Here is a 27,072-nt window from a genome sequence, read left to right on the forward strand (position 1 = left end):
CTATATTAGAAAGACATACCATTTCATTTCAAATGTATTTTATTGCTCAGTGTAATTAACATAACAGTCCATCAGTACATTTTTGGAGGTTATTTTTGGTCACCTGAACATTCATTATTTTTAAATAGGATGATTGCCTTGAATCTCTATTAAGAGAGTTCATTCATTGCTTCTGCAGGACAGCTATGAGATGACACCGCTGTGTGTTTGTACAATGCCCGATCAAGATCAATGACCTGGCCCTGGACAAGGATTTTCTCCAGACACCCACGCAGGTGATGTGTACTCTTTGTCGCCTCACTGTCACCTGAAAAAAAAAAAGAGTTCTGAGAATCAACTCAAACAAAGCTCTACTTCAATAAATTAGCAAGATTTGTTAAATATATTCCCTGAGATAAGACACAGTTGTCTACCTGACAGATACAAGTAAAATATAAAGAATTCAACATATTGGATAATGGAAGAGTACTTGAGCACGGAAATTCTTGCTCACTTCCATCTCGCAAATTTACCTGGCATTCCCCCAAAAGTCAGTAGCATCCCCTTTTTCCACATGGTGAAAAAGTCCAGACTTTCCATTTCAAGCACTGATTTGCTGTTTACCAGAAGTGAATTTTTCAGTATGGTAAAAGTAAGTGTTGCAGGTTCACGGGGAAGGTCAACCGTTTCCGATCCCTCTTTCAGGCCCAGCTGCTCCTCCTGTTACAATGCAGATAATACTTAAGGTCCCATTATTTCATTTTAGTTAATGCATTAACTGAAATGAACTAACAATGAGCAAAGCATTTGTTACAGTATTGATTCATCTTTGTTAATATAAGTTTATAAAAATACAACTGTTCATTGTTAGTTCATGTCAGCATAGGTCCTAACAAATCCTCTTAATGTTTAAATTAACATGAACTAAGATTAATAAATGCTTTAGTATTATTTCTCCTTGTTAGTTCATGTTAACTAATGTAGGTAAGTAATGTTAACAAATGGAACCTTATTGTAAAGTGTTACTGATAAATGTAATGAAAAGGTTGCTTGTAATAGACCTGTATACTTTTAAATGATAGTAAGAGGATCAGATGTTAATTTACATCAGTTTTCTGTGAAATAATCATTAGCGGTTTAATCGTTTAGCCTAAATGCTAATATTGCAATGGATTTTTGTTTATTACCTTGACATCTTTATGCTCATCTAACTCTTCCAAAATATACTGAAATCCTGTGCTTTGGAGACTCAACACTGTCCCAGTCCAAGATCCAAAGATCTCGACTGTGATACCAGCCTCTTCTGTCTTAGGTCCAGGAAGATCTGTCGTGATTATGTGCATGGAAAGATAACGTCATCTTATCTGCAATGTAAGTTTAAACATACATGAATTTTCACTCACCAGATGTATTAAACACAGCCACTCCAGTTCCTGGAAAATAGCTCCCTCTCTTGATCTCGGAGAAGCAGGGCCGGGGTTCCCATGTTGAGTCTGTATCCCAGGGGGTGCTGAGATTTAGCCAATGCCCTCCTCTAATACACGCATCCATTTCCGGTTGAAACTGAGTAATAAAAAGGACACCTATAAGCTTGTTTTATGTGTGGTCAGTCAATGTTATTCAATTAGAATATTATTGGAAAATACGATGAATCTTACTGGATGGAAGAGCTTTTGTTTGTCCACCAGCATGCCACCAACAGCCAGACGTATCTTTCCTGTTAGTTCTTCTTCTGCCAGTTTAGAATGGAGACCGACTACAAGCTCTGCCTTGTTGTTTACCTCTAGCACCACAAATTTGCCCTCACTGCGCAATTCCAGCTGTCCAAAATGATCAGAGAATACTTAGATGTTTGATCACATAACGAATGTTAATGAAATTATATTTGTTTTAAACAGAGCGTTAATTAGCATGTTTCAAAATGCCATGTTGATTCTGGATGTCTCAAAAAACCACACATATTTTTATTACATTTTAAATTGTTACCGTTCATAAGTCAGTAAGGCTTTGAAATACTTTTATTCCGCAAGGATGCATTAAATTCATCAAAGACATTTATGATGTTACACAAGATTTCTATTTCAAATATTTATATTTTTGAACTTTCTATTCATCAAGGAGTCCTGAAAAATAAAATATTAAGCATCAAAACTGTTTTCATTCATTCATTTTCATTAATTGATAATATAAAGAAATGATTATTGATCCGCATATTAGAATGATTTCTGACATGTGACACTGAAGACTGGAGTAACAAAGCTGAAAATTCAGCTTTGCCATTGCAGGAAGAAATTGCATTTTTAATATATCTTAAAATACAAAGCAGTTATTCTAAATTGTAACAATATATTGTATTTTTGAATATTTTTTATTTCAAGTAAATGCAGCTTTGGTGAACATAAGAGACATCTTTCAAAAACATTAAAAAAAATTCACAGAGCCAGCAGTTGTAGCATACAAAGGGTTGTTGCTTTAAAACACTATCAGGTTTTAGAGAAATCAGTAGAGATTAAAAAATATAAACAGTATTTACCAAGTACCAGGTTCCATCATTGAGTTTGCGACCTCCTTTTACGCTCACTAAGATGTCTGCTTTTCCAATCTGCATTTCAGGTATGCCATCACGCAGTGAAAGCACAAACCAGTCCTGTCCATCTTTGGTGTCTCCATAAAAGATGGTTCCCTCTGGGTCAAAGGTCCGAAACTCAAAGAAAGATCTGATGCTGTATGTGCGAGGTAAGACAGTGAATTCTACCACTATGATTTTCTTTATGTTTAAATTAGATAGACGATGACCAACTACTGCAGCCAAACACAAAGGAATTACGATTTTAGAAAGTGAAGTGAAATCCACAGATTTCAGATCAACTCACCTTGTGATGTCAGAGAGATTTGCGCTCGTCCGCATTAAGGGAGTCCATTTGGACTGTCTGTGTGCAAGATTGACAACTCCCTTGCCGGATATCTGTCTCAGTCATCCCAAAAACCAGAGAATGGTTTTGACATCATACATCAAATATCATACAGCAGCCAAGCATGCTCAGATTACATTTAGACATATCTCTCTCACTCTTGCTAAAGGCTAGGTAAACACAAGCATCTGCAACATCCCAGACAAGCCGCCAGTGTAAATACTGCTCCTCCAGGCAAGTGTGGAACCAGGGTTCAGCGAATTCAGAGTTGAATATGTCAACAGTGCAATGACTTTGTCAGCTAAAGTTGCTTCCATGCCAGCCAGTACATCTTATGTAATTGGTTTTCCAATGTAGAATTCAGGCATGTTAGCAGGTGCATGGCTCTTTTTGTTGTTACAAAATAATATATATATATATATATATATATATATATATATATATATATATATATATATATATATATATATAAATAAAGGATTTGTGTATATATACATACATATATATATATATATATATATATATATATATATATATATATATATATATATATATATATATATATATATATATATATATATATATATATTCATATATATATTCATATATATATATATATATATATATATATATATATATATATATATACATCCTTTAAATATCATAGATGCAATGAATTAAGAATTTTTAATTATAAAAACGTAATGAATTATAAAATGTTACATATATATCCAAATAACAAAAAAAATGAATTGAAGTGAAATCATAGAGATTATACAGTATTATCTATTTTATATCTAACCAATGAATTTGGCTTGAATAATTGTAGATTTAATGTAATTTTCCATTACATAGTATATCACTTTACATTGTATCCAAATTGAAACCCTTTATGAGGGATTTAATTGAATTTAAGAATTTTAATTGAAAGAAAAGGCAAATAACATTTATATTCTTTGGCATTAATTGAACTCATTGCATACTTCAAAGTTAAGCTTATTTAAATAAATCAAATTCATTTGATATTACCAGAAGTCGTATTTCTGAGTGTAAAGTAAGTGAGGATCAAGCAAACTTCAGTATACATAGACATTTAGGCTTTACTTTTCAATTTCTGATGATTAAATTGCATGGTAACATTTGCTTTTGCAGTTTTTCACTTGCATATCATGTGTAACAGTAAAAGGCACCGGTTTCTCAACATAGTTGCATAGTAAAAAACAAAGGCATTGGTGAATATATATCTCTTGTAGCTTGTGAAATGCTAGTTTAAAAAAGATATGATTTTTTAGACCCGTCTTTTAGAGATCTCATACTCACCTGATCACCTGCCACTCTCCTGCACCGAAGAATCAGGGACAGGCCTAACAATAGTATGACCGCTTCCTTGAGATAGTTCATTCTCTTTTAACTCCAAAGATTACAACATGAGTAGAAACAAGAAATAATGGAATCAGACCATAAGCTTTGGTTAAGCCGAATGCTGTCAGACTACCTCTCTGTCTCTTTCTCTGAGAACTGATTAAACTCCGGTCTAGCACACAGCCTCCCCAGAAGACCAGAGACTAAGGATGTCGACATCACAGAACCGGAAAAATATTGATTTTGGGCTTGTTTGAGTGTATAGGTCTTTTGTATCCTGATAACATGGTGATTCATTTTACCAGTGTACTATCATAACCAGCGTTCAGATATATGCTTTTGTTATGGTTTAATGACTACAGAAAATTAAGTGGGTGAGAGTAGGGCACAAAATGAAAAATGAATGACTGATTAGATGTATGTAGAGTACACTGTGCAAAATGTTTACCTTTAGGGACATCAAGATAATATATAGTCTTTTGGGGTAGATAAAGTACAGATACATTTTGTGACTTCTATTAAAGTTAAAACTTTTGCAGATTTCTTTCTGACAGTTTACCCCTAAAAAATAAAGTTTTTTTTTTAAAATAGCAGAGCAACATATTTGTTAATCTTTTCACAAAGAGTGGATATAATAAATAAATAAATAAATATGATATACTATAGTATACTGTGTGTGTGTGTGTGTGTGTGTGTGTGTGTGTGTGTGTGTGTGTGTGTGTGTGTGTGTGTGTGTGTGTGTGTGTGTGTGTGTGTGTGTGTGTGTGTGTGTGTGTGTGTGTGTGTGAAATATATATAATATTTTAAATAATTGAAATATATAAAATATATAAAATAATAATATAATAATATGTTTTTATTTATAAATAATTTGTAATATAATTTGTGTATTTTTTTTTTTTTTTTTTTTTTTTGTGTGTGTGTGTGCAGACTTTACCTCTTCTCATCCTCAACCTGGCAGTTAGTCTGATTGCATAACAAATGAACTTTGAAAGGTCACTGATGTTTGTTCTTTCAGTACTGTGTAACCTTGATGTATTACTATAGTGATGTGTAGGTTTTTTAATTTTGTTCTTAGAATGCAAAAATTGCACCTACATTGTTTGGTATATTTCAGACTAAAACTAACAATCATAGTATCAACAGTTGTCAAATTAATGATTGAATACTAAAAGTTCCAATATTTTAAGTATTTCATTCATGCACTGTTTTTGATTTCTGATTACAGCCTGTATGGTCCGGGTCAAATTGACTCTAATTGGATTCTATAAAATTCCCCAAAAATCACACTGTGGGAAAAAAAACATACAATCAGGTACAAATAATTTACTTTTAATATCAATACTTTTCACACATTACAAAGAATAAATATCTGAATTTGTGATTTATAAAAATGTTTTAACCACTATTTTTAAGACTACCCCTCCCCAACACCCGTGGTACACTTGCCATTATAAATTTATAACAATAATATCTTGGTCTAAACCTAAAGTAATCTTGACAAACTATATAGCATTTGAAAGCTTTTAGATTCTATATTTGGGATGTGGTGCCAAACTATTACACACACTCTGATTCTTTCCGTATGTTTTTTATGTGTTTTTTAGAGATTGAATTAAAATAAAAAATGTACATTATTTTATATATTTAAAATTTTCATAAACTTAAACTTCTATAAAGTTTTTCAAACTTTACTTTTACAACTTTTTTTTACTTCTTTAATAATTTGTGAAGTGTTCCCTTTAAAAAGATACCAAACTGAAGTTTGATTTTTAACAATTTAAGTTGGAAAAATTATTTCTGCACTAAGTGGAACAGACAATTAACAGGTAAAACAACTTTTTATTTTTACAAACTTTGAAAAGAAAAAGTTGTTAAACTCAGCAAGACAGTGGCACCTCAGGACTAGAGTTGAAGAGCTCTGGCAAACAACAAAGAAGTGTTTTGTATTTTGGGTCTGTACAGTTGCTTTTGAATTTCTGTATGCGGGTAGTTGACAAATGGCCAAGAAAAAGTACTTTTTTTGGAAAACATAACTTTTTAAGAAAAAATACATATATTTATGGAGTATGAAAACTGTAGTTTCAGAAAATAGTAGTGGTCACTCATTTTGTCAATGACTTCACATATTTTTTTCACGTTTTCACTGAACAGTACTGTAAATGTGTCCTATGGTGTGACATTTAAAAAGTACTAAGAAATTATATTAAATAACATAAAAAATACTTTAGACAGAATTGTTCACATTATTAAAACATTATTTTCTTAAAGTGATATTTATTTTACATGAAAGTACTAATTAGAATCATTTTCACCATGGATAGATGAACCTGATAAACTTTTCCCTACAAATGTCAATAAAACTTTTTCGCCAACCTTACAAAACTGTTTGAAATTGTATCTATTTAAGAGGAGATATTATTGTAACTCCCCTAATGCCAAACTTGACTCTTTTTTTTAAAGATATTTTAAAATAAGTATATTTTTCTGTTGTTTTATGTTTGTCACACCATAGGACAAAGCGTCACACTAAAGGACAAAGATAGTCATTGCATAAAAAGAGTCAGAATATATAGTGTTTATTGTAACAATAATAAAGGAGGACATTTGTTTTTTTGTTGAAACTTTATATATTCGTTTTAAAAGCTTGTTAAGGAGGTCTTGTCCTATGGTGTGACATCTGTGTCCTATGGTGTGACAGGCCAAAGCGTCACACCAAAGGACATTTCCTATGACATTTTCTGTCACACCAAAGGACATTTGAGCTTTTGTGGCAGTTAATAACCATGCTAATACTAGCTGAACTGTTATTAGCAATTGGCATGACACATTTGCATAATATTACATAGTCCTGCTGTCAAAAATACAAATTTTAATTAAAAAATTTAATTTAGGAGTGTCACACTAAAGGACAAAAAAACTTAACAACTTCAGTGGTCTGAAAACATAGTTAAATATTTGAAAAATTCTGAGAGAAATACTTGCCATGTGCACTGCTCATGGGCTTCATAGGGGTCTTCAGTCACATGACCTTGAATGGGGTCTTTCAACTAAATTTAGTTGTCCATGATATTGCCCAACTTAATATCAGGTTATTGCATAACACCAAAGGACATTTTTTTCTGTGACAAACTTTATTAAATTCCTACACTTTTAGAAATGTATGTATAGGAAACGTGATGGCCACTTAGTGAAATAGACACTTGCACAATTATGCCAGGAGTGTTCATTAAGATGTTTAAACATTATTTTCTTTATTTATAAAAGTTAATATTTATGAAATAATGTTGTCTACCGTCACACCATAGGACGATTTTGAGATTTGGCTCAAAGTTGTAAAAAAATTAAAAATAACTCAGGTATTTAAACAACAAATTCATGTAAAACAAGAAAATGTTTAACCATTTATAGTATTCTAAATGATGAAAATGTGAAATAAATTATTTTTTATCTTCTGTGACGGTGAAAAAGCCACGTCACGTCAACTACCCATGCACATTTCACAACACATCAGCATGTTGAAACCTTAAAAGCATGTTCATGACCCTAAATGAAAAAAAGTCTCAAAATTTCACATTTCATATATGTGGCTGACAAAATATTTTTCTGTATTGAAATAAGTGGGGAAAAGCTTTTTGTAAATTAATTCACGGACATTTTTTTGTTGTTGCAATTTAGAGCTCTCTTTTGCACTTCTGTATTTTGTTTTGAATGTTGTGTCAAAACTGCCAACACTGCATATTGATGATGAATTCAAAGATATTTTGCACGTCATCAGGTTAATACTTTATTTGTATGGTTGTAGCATAGACAGAGGGAGAAAAGAGAACAGGAGCAAAGAAATTAACTGTTGATTGTAGACTTGAATCGGCAATGCCAGCAAACCTTTGTATTAAATGGTCACAAAGTCAACAAGACACAAATAAAGTTTTCAAACATTTCACTTCTTTGAAACTGCCCAAATATAATGTGGACCTCTAAAACAATGGCACAATATAACATTGTCACAAAATACCAGACAATTTAGTCCCATGCCTACAACTATGACCAAGTGCAGAACATATGTAGCTGGTAGATTTAAGTCACTTTGATTGAAAATTCAAGCCTCCAAAGGGTCCTTGGTCTGGGTGGACCAAGAAGAGGCTATTTTTTTGTAGTTCAGGCATTGTTCAAAACCAAACGTACTGGACAGATCTGTGATTATTTCAGTACATATGCCCCCAAAAGGCGTTACTTCATTTTTAAAATATTTATCCTTTTTCTGTGCAAATTTTCAGTAGTCTATCCAGATGCTGACTGATAAATATATATTTTTTAAAGTAGGACTAAAAGTAGTAATAGTAGCCCACACAGCCACAAGTGACCTCTTTTAAGCATACTATCTACTGAATTTCATTGAATGTTTGCTGATGGATGAAACAGGAACATGAGAGCGTAACTCATTTTGATGTTCCTCAAAGTAATACTTAAATAGAATGTTTTATAGAAAATGGTATCACAATTTCTTCTTTGTAAGGTGCGTTCAGATTATGTGCATATACTTATTAGCTTATTTAAATAAAAAGGCATCTTAAATGTAAACATCAGAATTTTTGATTTAGTCATTTTAAACCAGTTACTGATTCAGAACAATTGATCCAGAACAATTAACAATTGATATTTGGGCCGATATTTAAACCCAATTAGACTTAAATACTCAATGGAAAAAAATATACATTTACAAACCCAATGTAATTAATTCTCTGAAAATAATTGTTACATTTTTATGTGAACCTCTCAATGGTTGTTACTAACGTTTTTTACATTCGTTTACACAAATTTAACATTTACTTTTTGTTTAACCAATCACTGGTACAGGTAGTTGATGCAATTCATTCATTTATATATTTCTAGAATTTATGTAAAAATGTTGTCATGGTGAAGAAAATACAGCAAAAACAAGAGGTCAAACACAAGTTTGTTGGTAGCTATCAAGGGAGATAGACCTTGATTTGGTTTCCTTTTCCTTTACCACAACACACCCTTTCTCTCACAAACCACACTCTTACAATGCAAACAAAAGGCTTGTACTCATACCCGAGTGAAGCTACATGATCCACAACCATTCATTGCATTGTGTTTTACCCTCAGGAAATGAACAGTGCTGCGGCTACATTGCACAGTTTCACACATAATTCAAAGGGAGAAGGTAAAATATTGAGAATAGATAGGGAGAGGGTGTTGGAATGAGAAAGAGGTGGAGATGGAAGGGCAGTATTTGAAAGGCTTTCGTAATGCTTGGGGAAAAGAAATAAGGCAACATAGGAGTTTTTCTTTTTGGTTTTAGATTTGAAAATTTTGATACTGAGGGGTTAAAAAAAGAGAGTCCAAAAAGTTTTGTGAGTACATGCCTCGAGAAAAAGCAGGAGAAAATTAAATGAAAGAACCACATATGAAGGAAAATTGAGTTTTGTGACAACACCAGAAGATACTGAAGAAGCAATTGTTGCTCATGCGTTGTGGTTATATTGAATCCAACTTCCTTGACATATCCCTAAGACTACTGTATATATATATATATGAATACCCCATAGCGGTTCGATATTACATGTTATTTTTCAAGTCAGCGTACAGAAATGATCTACCAAACTATCTTTATTTTTTAACCTCATGACTAAATTACATTCATATTCTTATGTACTTGAATGAGCTTCAAGTACAAGCCTTGTCTCACTACCAAAAAGGGAAAAATATAAAAATCAAACAAATAATATAGTGAAAAACAAAAGAAAAAAAACAAGAAAGTACAAGGGAGAGCTCAAGCCACTCCAGTGCTATAAGTCCCATAGTGCAAGCCCTGCAGGGGCGTCAGGACTGACTGACGTCCTCTCCTTTTCTTCTCTCTGCGAGAGAGATTTTGCTAACCAACAGAAATGGTGGCTTGCTTGTAGTAGATTGTTTTCCTAAAACTAACACCAGCTACTGCCTCTTACAAGTAGCCTAAACAATTTTCTCTGTCTTTATAAAGGAAGCTCCATTTATGCTAACATACTGCCCAGCTGCGCTTTTCTCCACTTTACTCCCAAATTTTGCTCACACTCTCACTCTATTTTAATCTCTGTTTGTCTCACTTTGTTTCACCCATTCTGTCACGTCTCAAATTCAGTCTATGAATGGAGTGTCTTTGGTGGACACCAGGGGGCAGTGGGGAGGAGAAGGCCACAAACATGAAGTCGACTGGAACGTATGTTGTTGGAAGAGATGAAACAGTTGGCAGGAGTATTGGAAGTACACAGACTTATACCATAAATGATCAAGGATTAATACCCACATCCTACAAAACGAAACTATGTGAAACACAATCTGTCTCTATACATAACATGGTCAAAAGTAGAGTGGATTCTAAATCACCATACATTTGATCTTGTCATGATAATCCTGGTTAGTGAAGGCATCACATAATAATATGTTTAATCCATATGACATGTAGCTACACCATCAAGTTGCTATGCTATGACTTACGAAAGAAGAACTTCATCTATGTTTTCTATTTACTGACCTATTAAGATTATAGTAGCTTTTCCAGGAATGATGTTTTTACGTGAACTTCCATGGAACTGACCAAGGCTGATGCAGCACAATGATTTTAAGTGTGCATGCCTACACCCCCAACACACCCCACAAAAACACTTACACAAACCTGCAGGCACACATAAAGCCGGAATACTGAAAAACACATGACTGGAGTACTGATGTAAGATATGACACTATGAGCTACCCCAAAGTCTCCATGCATTACCTCTATACAAAATCACACTCTGTACACACTCATGCATGCACACACACACACACACACACACACACACACACACACACACACACACCACACACACACACACACACACACACACACACACACACACACACACACACACACACACACACACACACACACACACACACACACACACACACACACACACACACATGCTCTCTCTCTCTCTCTCTCTCTCTCTCACACACACACACACACACTCACTCACACACACATAAAACAGCTGCTGCATCTTCCTTCCCTGTGTGTTGTTCATTTTGCTTTCAATGATAAGCCACCCTTGCATTACTACAAGCAGTATAATTAACACAACTATTATTATCATTATTGTTGTTATACTGTTCTTATTATGGGAAACAGACAGAATTCATTTAGCAAAACACACATCCTGTTAGCTGTTATTGTTCCATGTGTTATCCATAATATCATAATGATTCTGAGGATGGATATCCAAGCTCTAATGACACTACAGAAGAGGCAAAGAAGTGGTGTGTTGAAGGTGCATCTTGGCAGTGCCTGAAGGGGGCGTTATCTTTTTTGTTCTTCACCCCCTAATAATCTTTCCTCCTCGTCTTCAAGAAACCCCTCCATCTTTCCATCAAGTTTGATTCCTATGTATGCCTATGCATTTGCTGCGTTACAAAAGAGAAGAGCTGTGCAAGAGTCAGTTAACAAACAGAAAAACATAATTTCCACCCTTAATGGCCTCCTCTGCTTTTTTACAGGTATTCCCTTGCTGCCAATGTGTACTCACTTATGGGTTGTCCTGCTTTGTGCTACTGTTGCCGCCACTGTTGTATAGGCTGGGGTTCACTACTAATGGATGGGGTACTGTGCCTGTTAAAGGGGCGGCAGCGTAATTGAAAAAAGGCAAGAAGGGCAAGGGCTCTTTGTCCCCTGATGCCATCATATTTAGAGTCATTGGAAGGGCAGCAAGGTTATAGGGATATGGCAGTAGCTGTGGGCCATACAGTAGGTGATAGGGGTCAGGGTAAAAGGGCAGTTTAGCAGAGTCAGAGTGGGATACCATCTTCCCAAGTGATGGAAAAGGTAGGGGTCCAGCAGGGTAAGACATCAGGATTTGCTCCTCCTGTTTCTTACCAGAGCAGTACCCTCCAGGAATGACCAAGGGAAGAGTAAGCTCCTGGACAGGGTAGCCTGAGCCCATGTGGTATTCTGTAGGAGTGAGAGAGGTGTTGTCCTTTGATTCAGGCTCTGCTGTGGGCACTTGAGAATGTAGCAGGGTGTGGGAAGAAGGCTCACTCATCCCAGCTGAATTCGCTTGCAACATATGACCCTGTTTTTCTGTGTTGTGCCTTCCTCTGTGTGATTGGCTTTGCTCCAGCTGTGGTCGCAACTGTAGGTCCAAGGGTCCTGGAGAGTGACAGGGTGACTTTGAATACCTTTGAGATGGTCCTTTTGGAGTGGTTTGAATGACAGAGCATGTAGGAGATGGTATTGGACTGAGTGGTTCCTCTTTGGGCACTACCAACGACACCTCCTCATTACAAGACTGTTCCTTTGAGATGTTGGATGGATGTTTAATCTGCTGATCAAGCTCTCTCTTTTTTGCCAGTATTGTTGTCATGGATAAGTCTTGGGCTTGGCTGCTGGATTGAGGAAAGATTCTTAGATCCTGAGCATCTTGTAAATCACTGAAATCTTCATTTGGATTAATGTCACCTTCACTAAACACATAACCTCTGCCTGTTTTTAGTGATATGGGTCCAGATGGAGTTGTTTCTCTTCTAATCTGAGGCTCTGTCAGCATTTGAGAAACCTGGACTTGCCTGTCGCTCAGCGTTTGGCTTCTTTTCTGTTGGGTTAGTGTGTCTAAATTCCGTTTTTCTGGCGTTCTGTAGTCTAGGCACTCTGCACCATTCATTACTAGTACACTAGGGAGGTTAGGAGAGATGACGTTAAACCTTTCTAAAGTGGGACTGTGGATAACTTGGGAAAACTGTGCACACAATGGACTGTGGACTTTGTCATTAGTTGCCACTTTGGGACTTTCACAATTTCTGACTCTTTGGTGTTCTTCCATGTTCTCACCTAGTTGGTTGTCAGTGATTTGACAGTCTGGTTTGGAGTAATATATGACAGACACAGGCTGTACTTGCTCACAATTGGCATCTAAACCTTTGCTTGGTATAGTCTCCGCTGCAGAAGGTGCGTAGCTTGACATGTCTTGCTTTTCCTGTGTGTCTTCAACCTCGGTTGAACTGCCTAACTCATGTCGCTTGAGGTGGCAATTGAGTGCAGCAGAGGTTTTGCAGACCTTATCACATTGTGAGCATGTATATCTGATCAAAGGCCTCCTGCCCAAGCGAACTGGGCTGCCTTTCTCTAAGGACCGTCCATCCACTCCATTCTCATCCACTTTCGTTTCCACCTCGTTTTTTGATGACTGAGAAGTGAAGAAAGTAGGGGCAGACAGGGGCTTGTTTTTGGGATGCTGAGTTCTCTGATGTTCCTCTAGCTTGGACTGTGATGGGAATGGTGCCCTGCAAAGCATGCACACAAATTCAAACAGATGTGTCAACTCATGTTTGTCTCGTTTCCTTGGGCTGGAGAACCAGCGGCCACATGTTCCGCACTCAGATGCCTGATCTTCTGACCATCTTTGCTTGATGATAGAGGATGCTGTGTGTTGTGGATTGACTGTAGCCTGAAGAACAGATGAAGGGAGAGGGAGATCAGGCTTTCCATGAGTTCCCTTTTCTTTTTCCTTCTGTTCTGTTCTTGAAGAGACAGGAAAAGTGTGTGACGTTTCTTTGACTTCAGCTTTCTGTGGATCACTAACTTCTCTCTGCTCTTTCTTTACTTTTTGTCTCCTTTCCTCTCCCTCGTCTGCATCTTCATTCTCAACTTCTTTATTAAAATTTTTTATGAGTCTCTCAGCTCTCCTCATAGGCCTCAGGGATCGTTTGTAGTGCATTTTGCGTTTCCAAGCTTTTGCCCCCTGCATATGAAGAGCCTTTCGCTTGGGTTTGTAAGAATAGTAAGGCCTCCATAGGTTGTCCTCCACATCATGGTCATTTCTGTCCTCCCTGACCTCCTGCCGGAAGAAATATTTCCTCACCTTACCTTTGAGTTTAGGGATTTTCCATTTGGACTCCCCCTCCTTTCCTTCCTGACTGGAGTTGCGGTGTTTATGTTGGTGGTGATGGGTGTGCCGTTGCTCTCTCTGGTCCTCTTGTGATAGGTTACTCTTTTTGAGTTTGCTGCGTGTAGGGCTTTTGTCTCTCCTTAGATCTGTTTCAGAGATGCTCCGTTTGACAATGGCCTCCTCGCCTATGCGCACAGTAATCTGACAAAGTGGACCGCTGCCTTTGACTTCCGATCCCACCGCTAAAGGTATTGTCTTAGTGGACTCTGTTTTATTGTGAACTTTTCGTCCCTTGTGAAGTTTCTCTGTTGGCTGTCTTATTTTCAAGACCTCTGGGTCTAAACTGACAGCATCCCACTCCCTGTATGCCTCTGTGTGCTCTCTCTGGCTATGTTTTCTAATCTGTTTATGACCTGTCTTTGTATGATTTTCTGGACTTCTTTTTCTCTCCTCAGAGTCCATCTTATTTCTGTGAACAATGACAGAGGAAGAAACTGCAGTGCTGTGCATGATGACTGATGGTTTGCTGTGTGCAAATGCAATGACTGAAGAGACGGCTCCTTCTGGGCACTTTGGATTTTTTCCTTTGCCATTGTTACTACCTGACAACCATAAATTTGACCCCTCTGTCTCTCTGGCTTCTTCTGTCATGTCTGTTTGGGGAGAAGCTAGTTTTTTACCCTGCTCTACATCCAACCTGATAGGGAATCCCTCAGGCTCAGCCTTGATGTCTGGGGTTTTAAGATCTTTCAGGAAAGACTCCAATTTCTTTGTATCCAGAGGTTGTGGGAGGCTGCCATCAATAGGTAAAGGCAGGGTAACTGATGAATCAGAAGTGAGTAGTTCATCAGCCATTGGCTGACTATATGTTTTGTAAGGTCTCTTTAGAGATCGCATGGGCAACAGGCGGTACAGTTTAAGGCCATTGACCTTCTGCTTGTAACCGCCATTGGCTGTTTTCTCACTTGAGATCAAGCCAGGATTGATACCATGGAAAGCCTTTTGGTGTGTTTTAAGGTTGTAGTAGGTAGGAAACGCCTCCCAGCAAAAGATGCATTGGTAGCGCCTTTCACCAGTGTGCCACACCTCATGTTTGGTGCGGTACTCAGCCAGGGCAAAAACCTTGTCACAGTAGTGACAGGGGTACTTTCGGCGCCATGAATGCACATTGGAGTGTCGCTTCAGGCTAGACAAAGTCATGTAAGAGCGCTCACACACGGAGCAAAAGTAAATGATATGTCCATCCACCACTTTTACAAAGTGATCCTCTTCCCCCAGGGCATCCCTGCAAGTCAGTGTTTCAGCATGATGGGCATAAAGGTCGCGCACTTTCTTTATGGGTCGTCCAGGCCTTGTTTCTTGTCCAAGCTGTTCTGGCTCTGCAGCCTCATCTGCTCTCTCCCCCTCCACTTCACCCTCCTCCAGGGGCTCTTCTTTGGGTGGCACTGGAAAAGCTGGCAGCCCTTGCCTGCAGGTGGCCTCATGGGATTGCAGTCTTTTATTATGGATGAAGGCTTTGCCACAGTGGCGGCAGCTGAGTACTCGTCCCCCCCGATGGAGACGCATGTGAACAGTGAGGGACGAGGCAGTGCTGAACAGACGGTGGCACACCCCACACAGTAGTTCTGGCTTCGGCACTGCCCTAAAGGAGTCATGGAAAGATGGCGTGGGGAGAGTCAAGGGGGAGGAAGTTAGAGAGACAGACGAGGGTGAAGGAGGAGGAGGAGGGGTTGATGAGGATGAGCGAGGGTTGATGCTAGGGAGAGGAAGGCTCAGTTCAACATGGAGGCTGTTTGCCTTGCGTTTTTTGCCTTTTGAACTCTCTGGATCCTTTACACCTTGGTCCTGGTAGGCTCTTGCGCTGAGGTTGAAAAGGATGTGTGCTGTTTCTGTTGTTGAATGCTCTTTGTACCCATTATTGAGACTAACCCCAGCTGTCTCTTTTGAACAGTCCATTTTATTAGAGTGTTGTAAGGGAGATTTGGGGTATCGGGTACCACTTCCATCAACAGAAAATGACAGAGATGGCTTGCTGTTCTTACTGACTGGAGCAGTTAGATCAACTGGGAAGGAGGAGGAAGAGCATGGTAGGCGCTCAGTTTTTGATGACATTTTGGATAGCTGTTTGTCTCTGAATGCTTCCCCCTTCCATGCCGTGCCATCTGAGCTGTCTCTGTCATGGTCATCAGAGGAGGAAGTAGGGTGGGATGAGGAGCAGTGCTTCTGTCCAGAAAAGCCAGGCAATCCAGCGCTGAGGGGGAAACTGAGCGATATCCTCGTAGTTTTGGCACCATCTGCCTCCTCCGTGCCCTCTCCCATCCTGTCTCCTCTCATGTGTTTATTTCTGTGTTTCATTGGATCCTTGTACAAGTTCTCTAAGATATTCTCCAAGGCTATCGTTGGCCAACAACAGAGCACTAGACAGTCAAAGGGTTTATCTGTAGTCCAGAAGGTCCAGAAAAAGACTTTAAAGAGTGTCTATATCTTCAGTGCAGAAGTTGTCGATTGAAGGATGATGGAGAACAGAAATTTCAGATCAAGAAGATGGCAGTTCATGGAGGTCAAATTCAGAGATGACGACTCCTAGATGTAGGTAACATTGTGCATCTTTGATTATCTTGGTATAAAACAGGACGGGGATTGCCGTGCATTGAACATTCAGCTCCAAGAGTGCAGCACATGTGTGGAGAGGGTCCCAGCCATCCTCTCCCGACACCATGACCCCGCTCTTAGTCCTGCAACAGAACGAAAATAATTTGTTTTCAAATATTCTGTTTTAATCAAAAGGGAACATTGTAGATTTTAGACAACCACAAACACCAGAGAGTTTTGTGCTAGTATTAAACTGACAAGAAATACACATGACAAAAAGTATGCACTGTGTGGTGGCAAATCAGTGTGCTAGAATTTGCTGGCTATAAAATACAAGTTAGCACCAAGTAAGCAATCCCTTATGGTAGTCATACACATGCAGACAAGTCAGACAAGGTTGGTTGCAGTCATCTCAGTTTCCGAATTTGGCATGACAAAATCTGAAAGTGTGGAAAGAATCTCAGCAATCAACCCCACTGAGTCACAGCATTCGCTTCACCTAATTGAACACTGCTAAGATTTAATTAAGATTTCCCCAACAGGGTGTTATTTATAGTCAAAGTGCTCCAAATATGCCTAGACTGAACAGGTACCAAAATATAGATGGCCTTTTGAACTGAAGCATCTTGTATTCCTGATAAAGTTATTTGGATATATGTATAAATATGTAATTTTACTATATAGCATGTAATGCAGAAGACAGACTGTCATGTCAGTTTTTCTTTAGCAGTCTGAGAGTGAATAGTCCATATTGTTGTTGCATTCATAAACCTTTTTGGTTGCTTATTTAATGATCATCTTGTCTGCTTAACCTGTTTGTTAGCCATAAAGAAAGAGCATTCTTAGTTAGCACTAATGATGCGACACCAGAGAAAATCCCCAGTCATGGTTTTCTGCCTGCGTTTTAGCCAGGCAGGCAGGCAGGCAGGCCTCTGTAAAATTCCACAAGCAGCCCTGAACACACTGAAACTAGGTCAGCACTGTTATTGCAGAGAGAGAAAGAGAGGAGGAGGGAGAGCAATGGAGAGAGAGAGAGAGAGAGAGAGAGAGAGAGAGAGAGAGAGAGAGAGAGAGAGAGAGAGAGAGAGAGAGAGAGAGAGAGAGAGAGAGGTGGGGAAGAAAGCGAGATACAGGCCTGGAGACAGGAACAGCCACAAACACACACATGCACAGAAACACACACACACACACACACACACACACACACGCACACACACACAGGCAGTCAACAAGCTGCATGAGCACACAAGCATTCTCCTCTCAACACGCAAACACTTTTGCAGGCGTGCAGGCACATATGAACCGGTCTGTCTGTAAACAAGTGGCTTGACAGCTAGCGTTACCCAGCTCACCATAAATGCAGCTGCTGAGAGTGTGCAAAGGATGTCCTGCATAATAATAGATGTTACATAAGAGTATATTTAGACAGGAAGAGTTGAAAAAATTATTTAAACCTGTCCGGCACTTGTTGTGACTGGCCGCTATGGCGTAAAACAAGGCCTAAGGATGACACAGTTTTACATGGTGATCACATAGTGAATGGACAAACACATCTGCCACCCCCTCATTTTCTCTGTACGTCTGTCCCTATTTATCTCTCCCTCTCACCCTCCTTTTTCTTCACATATGACGCACACACTGCCTCTCAACAAACAGTTCCTGGCGCAAGAGGCTGGCCAAGCGTGACAAGGCCTTTGCCTTCCCCCTCAAACTGCCCCTCTACTCAAACATCTGACCGATTGAAAGAGTTAGAACTGAAGTATTAAAGTGTTGCATCTTGCTAAATGAAATATTATGTCAAGTCAATTTAAAAAAAGGGTTGGCAAATTGACTTTCTCCCAAATGTAGGAAATTGAAAACAAGCGTCACATCTGCGTCATCAGCTGGAACGTAAAGTGCATGCTAGTCAACCAGGTAAAGATTTTCAATTTACGCACATGAGGCCGCTGTTTTATAATGCTGTCACCAGTGGGTTATAAACTGAGAAGAGGCTCGGAAGAAGCCGGATAATGGGCTAAAGGTCTTGAATTTAGCTGTGCCAGTGAAAGAGACCATGGACTGAATGGCAGTGGAAAAGGGTAATGAGTGAAGGCCGCCTGTTTCCGTGTGGCCGTGACGGGGCCCACCAGGGTGAGGCTGACTGTGAAAAGGGGGCTGTCGCGAGATACTGAACTCTGCACAACCCCCTGCCAAAAACATAGTGGAGCCAGCCAGAGGATAGATGAGGGGTAGGGAAAAGAGCAAAAAGGAGGAGTAGGCAGTTTTGGAAGAGCAAGAGGGAAGCAGTTGGGAGATGGAGAAGGATGGTCCGAGGTTGAATTTGTGGGTGAATGTCCTCACTCCTTGCTTTCCCCCTGAGCAATTTATGGTATCTCTTTGATTTGGCATGACGGGCCATGCTCCAGCGAGTCTGCCCGTGTTACACGCTGTGTTCGACATGGTCCACTGAGTTTAAACTTGACAAGTAATTCCCATGAATCTGTTGCTGTAATATGATCAAGGACAATATTCTAAGTAGACAAAACTGGAAGAAAATTTCATCACAAATAGAGTGAGAAACTCCACTAGTGACCTGGCTGAAGCTACTTCCTCTAGATCATGCCTGAACCTGCTTCCATAATGCTTTAGTTTGTTTTGGAAGACGAGCAGCCCTGCCATGTTTCCGTTCTAACATTGATACCTCTTTTGCTACAGTATGGCAGAAACTTTATGCTAACATATGCCAGAGTTTAAATTACAAATATCCTATGCTAGCAGATTTGAACCCATAAGCGGTGACAGTAAATTAAATTTGACCCTGGCGTATAAACTCAACTCACTTCAATAAAACCATACAACTTGGCTGCTTGGCTTCTAACGACCTCTGACCCTATGGCCTTGTAGGGGTTGTGTACCACTAAGTATGCTACACAGTAAAAAAAAGTAAAGTTGTAAATTTGAAAATGGAATGTGCATCTTATAATATCATCCACCATCTGTAAGCACAGGTAGATGCTGTTTTTTTAGGGCTCCATATTTCAAGACGCCACTTGGTCATTAATTTTAAAACCGAGTCCTTCGCTATTGAGATAATTTCATCAGATGTGAACTTACCACAACATAAAGTATCCAAATTCAGCAGAACATAAATATGGAAAGAGAACGCAAAAAGTATGAAGCTTTATTCTCATTTTACTTTAATCTTGGAGCGACTCACCAGCCCTGAAAAAGAACTGCGTGGTTCAGCCACAACAGCGGAGGATAAGGGAGACAGGCCTTGATTAGCACACACACAAACCCACACACACACACACATTTCTGGTGTCTACACAAAACCAAAACAACATCGATATGATATGAGAGTGTCACAGAAATGCAAGAAGCAGGAAGAGGTGAAGACAGAGAGATAGATCAGAGGAAAAAGTCTCTCCTTCTCGCTCCCATTCTCCGCTAGGCAAGCACACAACAAGACAACGTACCTCGGAAAACCTTCTGCTGCATCTCGGCTGCGATGTGTTCTCTCTCTCACTCTCTCACTTTCCCTCCCTCGGTCTGTGTGTCCTGGTCTGCGTGTTCCCGTGTGCGTGTATGAGTGAGAGAGAGAGAGAGAACACAGGGAAAGACAAGCGCGTGCATACAGGCAGCGCTATGTAGAGGGCAGAGACGACTCTCTCGCACTCTGACTCTCCCCCTCCTTCTGCCGCTCTATCTCTCCTTCCCTCGCCTGCACTCTCGCTCACTCTCTCTCTCACACTTCAGTTTGCCACTGACACATGATTCTGGGCTGTTTTTGCATTTTTTATCTACCCCAGCCTCATACCCCTTACTCACCCGCACCCACCCCCCAGCCTAATTTTAATTCCAATTCTCTTTTTTATTCTACATTTCTTTTTGTTCATTAGACACACACTTTCACCATGCACACTCTCTACATACACCAAGCCTGATGATAGCAAGGAAGGGAGGGAGAACGGGAGCGAGGGAGAGAATGAGCGAGTGAGAGGACGCCATTTAAGCAGTTTGTTACGAGCACTGCCAGTCCCCAAAATGGCTGAAAACAAACAGGAGCCATGCCAACAGAAAAAAAGCTTGGCCATAGAGACACGAAGGGAAAGAGATAAAGAGTAGGAGTGGGGAGAAACAGAGAGTTGCCAGACAATACTTGGGTTAAACTCTTTAATAACTCTAAATAAGTGAGGTAGCCGAAGGAGAGATCAAAGAGAAAGGCATGGACATGCACTTTGGTTTCCATTTTCTCCTCTCTTTTACTTTCCCTGACTGAAAAGAAGGACGTTTATGGCAAGAAGCGGTGGAACAGAGGAGTAAACATTGGAGTCTTTGGCCGAGACGGCCCTCTATGACAGATTTGGCCTTCTCGCCATTATGTGAGGCAGAGAAATAGCACCTCTATGTACTTTTTGTCCTGCCTTCATTTGCTTAAACATTTCGTCTGACATTTGCTGGATCGATCAATCCAGTTCACTGTCAATGCGTAATCTATAGCTATTACAAAGTTCAGGAACCACCTGTTTTAAAACTGTTCTACAGAATTGTGTGTGGAGGACTATGATTTAAAACTGTCTGTCTTGACATTCAGACATTTTTTGGACCTGCGAAGAGAGCAGGGCAAGAGGATAAAGAAAATAAGGGTTTTTACAAAAAAAATTCTCTCGCTTCACTCTTCCTCTTTTATCCCCTTTTCTTCATGCCCAAATTTCTGCCGAACAGCTCATTATACCCCCCATCCTACGTTCCTTTCCCCTGTGCCCCTCGGTCCTTCTCTCTATTTTTCCTTTCTCTTTCGCACTCCTTCTTTTTCTCTTCTATTGTATGCCAGCCCACTTGTCTCCATGGGAACTCGGTTTGGAAGGGGTGTTGTTCTTATGATCTCTCCGACTTGGTGGAACTTTGTCACTTTTCTCACACCTTTCTCAGATTCAGTTTTTCTACGGGTTCTTATTGTGAGCTCGATTATAAAACGTTAATTTCACATGTTTGTATTTTGTCGTTTGAAATTATTTGTTTCTTGCTATGTTTATTTTGTAATTCATAATAGTTAAGGTAACTTATTTAAAGAGGTTCACCAAAAGTGTTTGATATTTTAGGTTATGAGCTTGGGATGAATGTTGTTTGGGAATAGGTTTAGGAATAGGTTCAAAATGCACTATAAAGCTGTAAGACATTTCGCCATAGTCAATATTAAGTGGTGCCAGAAAACATGTCAATATATTTAGGCAATGCATGTTTCATCACTTGGTGGGGGTAAGAAAATGTAGTTGTTGATAAGGAAGTTCTATGGAAGTTTGTATATTTGATTTAAGATACCTTTGGGATAAGACTTCAGTTCAAGTCAAAGTCAGTGTGATAGCAAATGTTGTGAGAGTGACATTTAATGCAAGGATCATGCACTAAGTAATTATACATTCATGCTATTATGTTATTATTTTAATTTTATTATAACTTTATTTCTTGCTCAAGCGAATAAGAAGAGGCCAGACAGAGGTGGTCTTCACAAACTAGAATCAGCCATTCAGCTCTGCAAACAAGCTTTGTCATATTCAAAATTATTGTATTTGTCATTTGATTGCCTCTAATCTTTGTCTGCTGTGAAAATAGGTGGCTCAAATGTTCCCCTGCTCACTGCTGATCAAAGGCCGTCTTTAACATGACATATGGATCAGCAGACACTAATGAGAGGGCAGTGGCCAGCTGAATCTCCACGGTAACAAAAGAGGCTGGGACATCTGGAGTCAGCCACACACAGACTCCTGGAGAGTTTTGGGGAAGAGGGGGTCGTCAGATGTCCGCCTGCAATGGGTGGACTGGATAACAAATATGGCAGTGGGCAGATGAACGAAATGTCAATTTAACCCTCTGAGACTTGGTAGTTTTTTTTTATCAGTACAAAGAATCCATGTTTGCACAGCTTGTGTAAAACATTTTTTTTCCATATTTATCAAAAACTGTACAGATGACATTCATTTAGTGAAATAATGAAATTAAATGGTATCTTTATTTCAATTTTGTAGCTATTGTGTTGTAGGCAACTTTATGTACAACCTGATTTAAATTAGAGCAGCTGATAGAATCCTCATTACAGCAAGAAACTCTTTCTCTGGCCATGTAATTGTTCTACTTTTCTATTTTTATGTTAACTTTTGATTTTGTTAAACCATTTTCCAATTATTTGTAAACCAATAATTTTTTTTGAGTTGCCATCTCAAAAACATTATAATACATTTTTTTATACATACAGTAGTGGCCAAAAGTGATGTCCGAGGGGGATATTTGTTTTTAATGACCCTACAAGTTTGATTAAACTTTCAGCATATGTTATATATATATATATATATATATATATATATATATATATATATATATGTGTGTGTGTGTGTGTGTGTGTGTGTGTAAAAATATCAATATTACAAATTATTACTTATTAATTATACAAAATCTTAAACACATTTTTTATAATATTTGATTACAGTGCCAAGATGTAAATTTTCTCAGCTCATCCCTGTTTTAAGTTTACAGGACATACTACACCCAAAAGCTGTATTTTGTAGTTTTCTTATCTCATAATAAAAGATTTGTGTAACTCCAATCCAAAATATTTGTAACTGCTTAGATGAGTAAAAAAAAAAAGAAGATTGGCAGCACTCTCACAACACTCTGTCCTAACACCATGGAGTAACTTTGTTATTCTTGGATGATTTCTCATATTCATCTTCCAAGCATATTCCTGGCAGAATGCCGAATTCTATCAAATGCTTCTTTAAAACGGTTCCCATTCCTTGTCTATTTGTCTCCCATATTTCTTAAATATTATGCATTTCCTCATCAGTTTTATACATTTATATGAGTATTTAAGTATTTATTATAAGTATTTATTAAATCTATGATATATAACTTGTTATATGAAGTCCATATTTTATTGCTTAAATGTATTACATTTGACGTTGCTTGCCCATATCTTAAAACATTAAGTTTGGTGTAAAATCTTACTCATTTCTCTTTCAATAAACTGATTCACTAAACTGAGTCTAATCCACTGATCCAGTTTCCATATACTTCCATTTTGAATTGCTATCATTATCCATCCATACTAATACTGACCTAATCTGTGCTGCATATAATACACCAAATTGGGAACTGCCATTTCATCCATTTCAGTATTTTATTTTAAAACATTTAGCTTAAATCTTTTTTTATTTTATTTTTTTATTGCAGAAATTCTCAAAAATTCCATAATGATGATCCAAATGTTTTGGTATTACAGCTTTTGAATAATTTATTTTTGTTCAGTCCCTCTTGAATTCATTCTTTTTACAAGTGCTCTATTTTTATTAATTTGTTTTATATATGGATATGCTTCAATGCTGTAAGTTCAATCTCTTCATTTAAGACCTTTTTTATTCTTATTATTTAAAGCTCTGTAGATAAAGCAGATATCTATAGTGATAATAGATCCTCTTGTCTTGTTTCTTTCAATATTTAAAATGCTTCCAAAATATTTCCATTAGCCCTCACTCTTATGTCAGCTTGTTTAAACATCCCTTTAATCATTGTAAACCTTTGTAGAAAGCCAAAGACCTCACACATTTCAAAGAAAAAATGGCCATAACAACCTATCTTTTTAGAATGTCTCAGCATTTGTTGCTTTTTTCTCATTCTGAGATATTTTAAATGTTCATCACTTTTTGATTTTTAATAACAATGGATTGCAAATCACATTTTAGAGGACTGACTTAAGACACAAATTGTATAGCATACATTAAATCAGTTAATGAGGTACATAAAGTGACAGTCAGGAACCGGTTAAAAATGAAAATTTTGCCATCATTTACTCACACTCAAGTCGTTCCGAACATGTATGACGTTTTACTACTGTATACACAAAATAAAATATATTGAAACTGTTATTGTTCAGGGTCCAAAACAACAGTTGACTACATTGACTTTCATTGAATGGACAATATATTAGTTTCGCCAAAGAAGTTATACAGGTTTGAAACGATGAGGGTGAGTAAATGATGAGAGTTATTGTGAACTGTCCCTTTGAGAAAGTTACAATAGAGAGAAGGGGTTGATGATGCACTTGTGTGTATTTGCAGTGCTAGATTACTTACAAATTGTATTCAGTTAGCCTACTGATTCCAAATTACATGACAAAAATTGTAGTTAGTAATGTCATTTAGATTACTCATATTAGGTAATGAATTCTGGCTACTTTGGATTACTTTTTAGATTACTTTTGACCTAACTCATTTATCACATTGATTTGAATAGGATAATATTCTACCATATTAATATAGAAATACAAAGAGAAAGAAAATACATTCCTTTATGTATTTTTTTCCTTTCCTTTATCCTTTATTCCTTAATACATTCTTTGTTATCAACATGAAGTTCATTAAATATTACGTCAGGGTTTTGCAGACTGGGGTTCATGAAGGAACTGCAGGGGTTTGTGAGGTAATTAGATCATAATAAGTAAATAATAAATATAATAAATACATAATTTTAACATTTACTAAAAAATATTTAAAAAGATTTGTCCTTTTACAGTTGGTAAACATGGTGACGTATTTGTGTGGGCGGGGCTTAGCTGGAGGCAGAAAGATCCCTCTGGCCGCTTCACTAACGTTAGTTTGCCAGTTTGTTAGCTTGTTTTTTTTAACAATGACTGGAGAAAATCCAATTTTATCTTAATGTGCAAGGTCACTCACTGTCCAGTCCAGGACCACGATTGTTATTTGCAAAAGTTCATTTTAACGGACGGAACCAGATTGGCCGACCCGTACACGCTCAGTCAATGGACGATCTGACAGGATTAACGTTAACGCTACCAACGGTTGAGTGGCCTGACTTCTACACCTGCCCGATAGAGAAACCGAGGGTAAAGAGAAACTGAGGGCATATAAATCTTTAGATGCCTATAACTATGTGCTGAATGGTCATGTAAAGATTTGTGTGTGCGATCCGCAGTTCTGCCTAGCCAGCGCCAAGACGACAATGTAAAGAGTGACGGTGCAATTTTAAAGATGTGGATATTTTCTAGAAATAAAAATTCCAGATACAGCATACTCATTTTTCATCGATTCTTGCACCCAACAACACAACAAGATGACATTTAATAATAAAAATAATAATTTAAGCTCCTTATTATGTAGCCGAATCTGTGCTGGTTTGTATTGGCCGCCTCCAGTTTTCCGTTTGTTTTGCCTCCAGCTAGCGCCGTGACGTAACTGTGACGTCGGCGCAAAAGGGGTCTATAGAACCGTGTGTCAGGGATCAGTCAGGCTCCACCATCACCCAATCACAGAGATCGCTATCACCTGAATACTAATCATCCGCACCTGCACCTGCACATGATGACATCATCATCTCATCACCACAGGCAGCATTAAGCACACACATCACTCACATTGTCTGGTCTCGTTTGAGTAAGGACTCTCATTTATGTTCATCACTTACTTCCAGTATAGTGTATGTTACGTTTACTGTTTCGTCTACCTGCATCCTCCGTGTCTTCATCGTCTCCCTGGCCTTACTTACGTCTTTCCCATCTTCTGTGTGTGCACCAGCTGCCATCATCCACCTCATCCACAACCTCCTTATCCATCTACAACACAAAGGCTTCTCCTCCGGTCTATACGGTAATTTCTCTACTGTGCGACAGAGAGTCGCGTGGTTATGACGCAATCGTTATCCTATTTTTACAAAAACGGCTTCTACGGGGCCATAATGTAAGATACAAGGTAATGGAGCCTTTTATACATTGTCGTGTTTCTTTAGAAATAAACAATGGACAAATAGAGTCTTTAAACGCCTCAGATGTTATTCACTGTCAAAGTGACACCAAAATGAATGGGAGTCAATGGAATGCTAACAGCAGGTGATGGCTTGTTAGCCAATGGATGTCCCCATAGAAGGTACGCTTTCCGGATGCTGGATTACCCCCTTGCTTCCTCATCACCCGTCACCGACTTTTCTTCACCACCCATGATTTCCTGTCCCGTGGCCAATCCAGCGCCCTACTCTGGTTAGGCAGAGGATTGCGAGGGATTTCTCCTCCAATATACTTCAATCGATGAGAAATTGTACCATCTCAATCAAGGAAAGATGTATGTTTCTGATTATGCCCTCAAGTTCAGGACCTTAGCAGCAGCCAGTGGTTGGAAAGAGCGCTCGCTCCTCACCGCCTACCGGCAGGGTTTGAATCCATCGTTGCGACTGCATCTCGCAGCACACAACAACATGCTCAGTCTCGAATGGTTCATTCATCTCTCCATCCCAACCAACCGTCATATGCTGCCCTGTTT

General features: G+C 38.4%; 2 protein-coding genes across 2 annotated transcripts; both read right to left on the reverse strand.

The window, feature by feature from the left end:
- Positions 1-21: 21 nt before the first annotated feature.
- Positions 22-4,454, reverse strand: shbg (sex hormone-binding globulin). Its single transcript, XM_082151735.1, has 8 exons — positions 4,212-4,454; positions 2,853-2,944; positions 2,513-2,702; positions 1,638-1,799; positions 1,383-1,542; positions 1,167-1,303; positions 513-699; positions 22-307 (listed from the first exon to the last, which is right to left on the reverse strand). Exons 1-8 carry the CDS (start codon positions 4,290-4,292, stop codon positions 150-152), a joined length of 1,167 nt encoding a protein of 388 aa, XP_082007861.1. The 5' UTR covers positions 4,293-4,454; the 3' UTR covers positions 22-149.
- Positions 4,455-8,027: 3,573 nt separating this feature from the next.
- On the reverse strand, positions 8,028-20,491 carry zbtb4 (zinc finger and BTB domain containing 4). The gene is made up of 2 exons (XM_082151361.1): positions 20,227-20,491; positions 8,028-16,911 (listed from the first exon to the last, which is right to left on the reverse strand). Exon 2 carries the CDS (start codon positions 16,529-16,531, stop codon positions 11,822-11,824), a length of 4,710 nt encoding a protein of 1,569 aa, XP_082007487.1. The 5' UTR covers positions 16,532-16,911; positions 20,227-20,491; the 3' UTR covers positions 8,028-11,821.
- Between the last annotated feature and the right edge of the window lie 6,581 nt (positions 20,492-27,072).

This window comes from Leuciscus leuciscus, assembly GCF_965113295.1.
Source record: "Leuciscus leuciscus genome assembly, chromosome: 21".
In the NCBI taxonomy this organism is placed as follows: domain Eukaryota; kingdom Metazoa; phylum Chordata; class Actinopteri; order Cypriniformes; family Leuciscidae; genus Leuciscus; species Leuciscus leuciscus.

Coding starts and splice junctions, on each gene's coding strand:
- shbg (XM_082151735.1), bottom strand. CDS start 4,292: ATGAACTATCTCAAGGAAGCGGTCATACTATTGTTAGGCCTGTCCCTG. Junction 2,945..4,211: donor GGAGAGTGGCAGGTGATCAG/GTGAGTATGAGA, acceptor TGACTGAGACAG/ATATCCGGCAAGGGAGTTGT. Junction 2,703..2,852: donor AATCTCTCTGACATCACAAG/GTGAGTTGATCT, acceptor TCGCACATACAG/CATCAGATCTTTCTTTGAGT.
- zbtb4 (XM_082151361.1), bottom strand. CDS start 16,531: ATGAAACACAGAAATAAACACATGAGAGGAGACAGGATGGGAGAGGGC.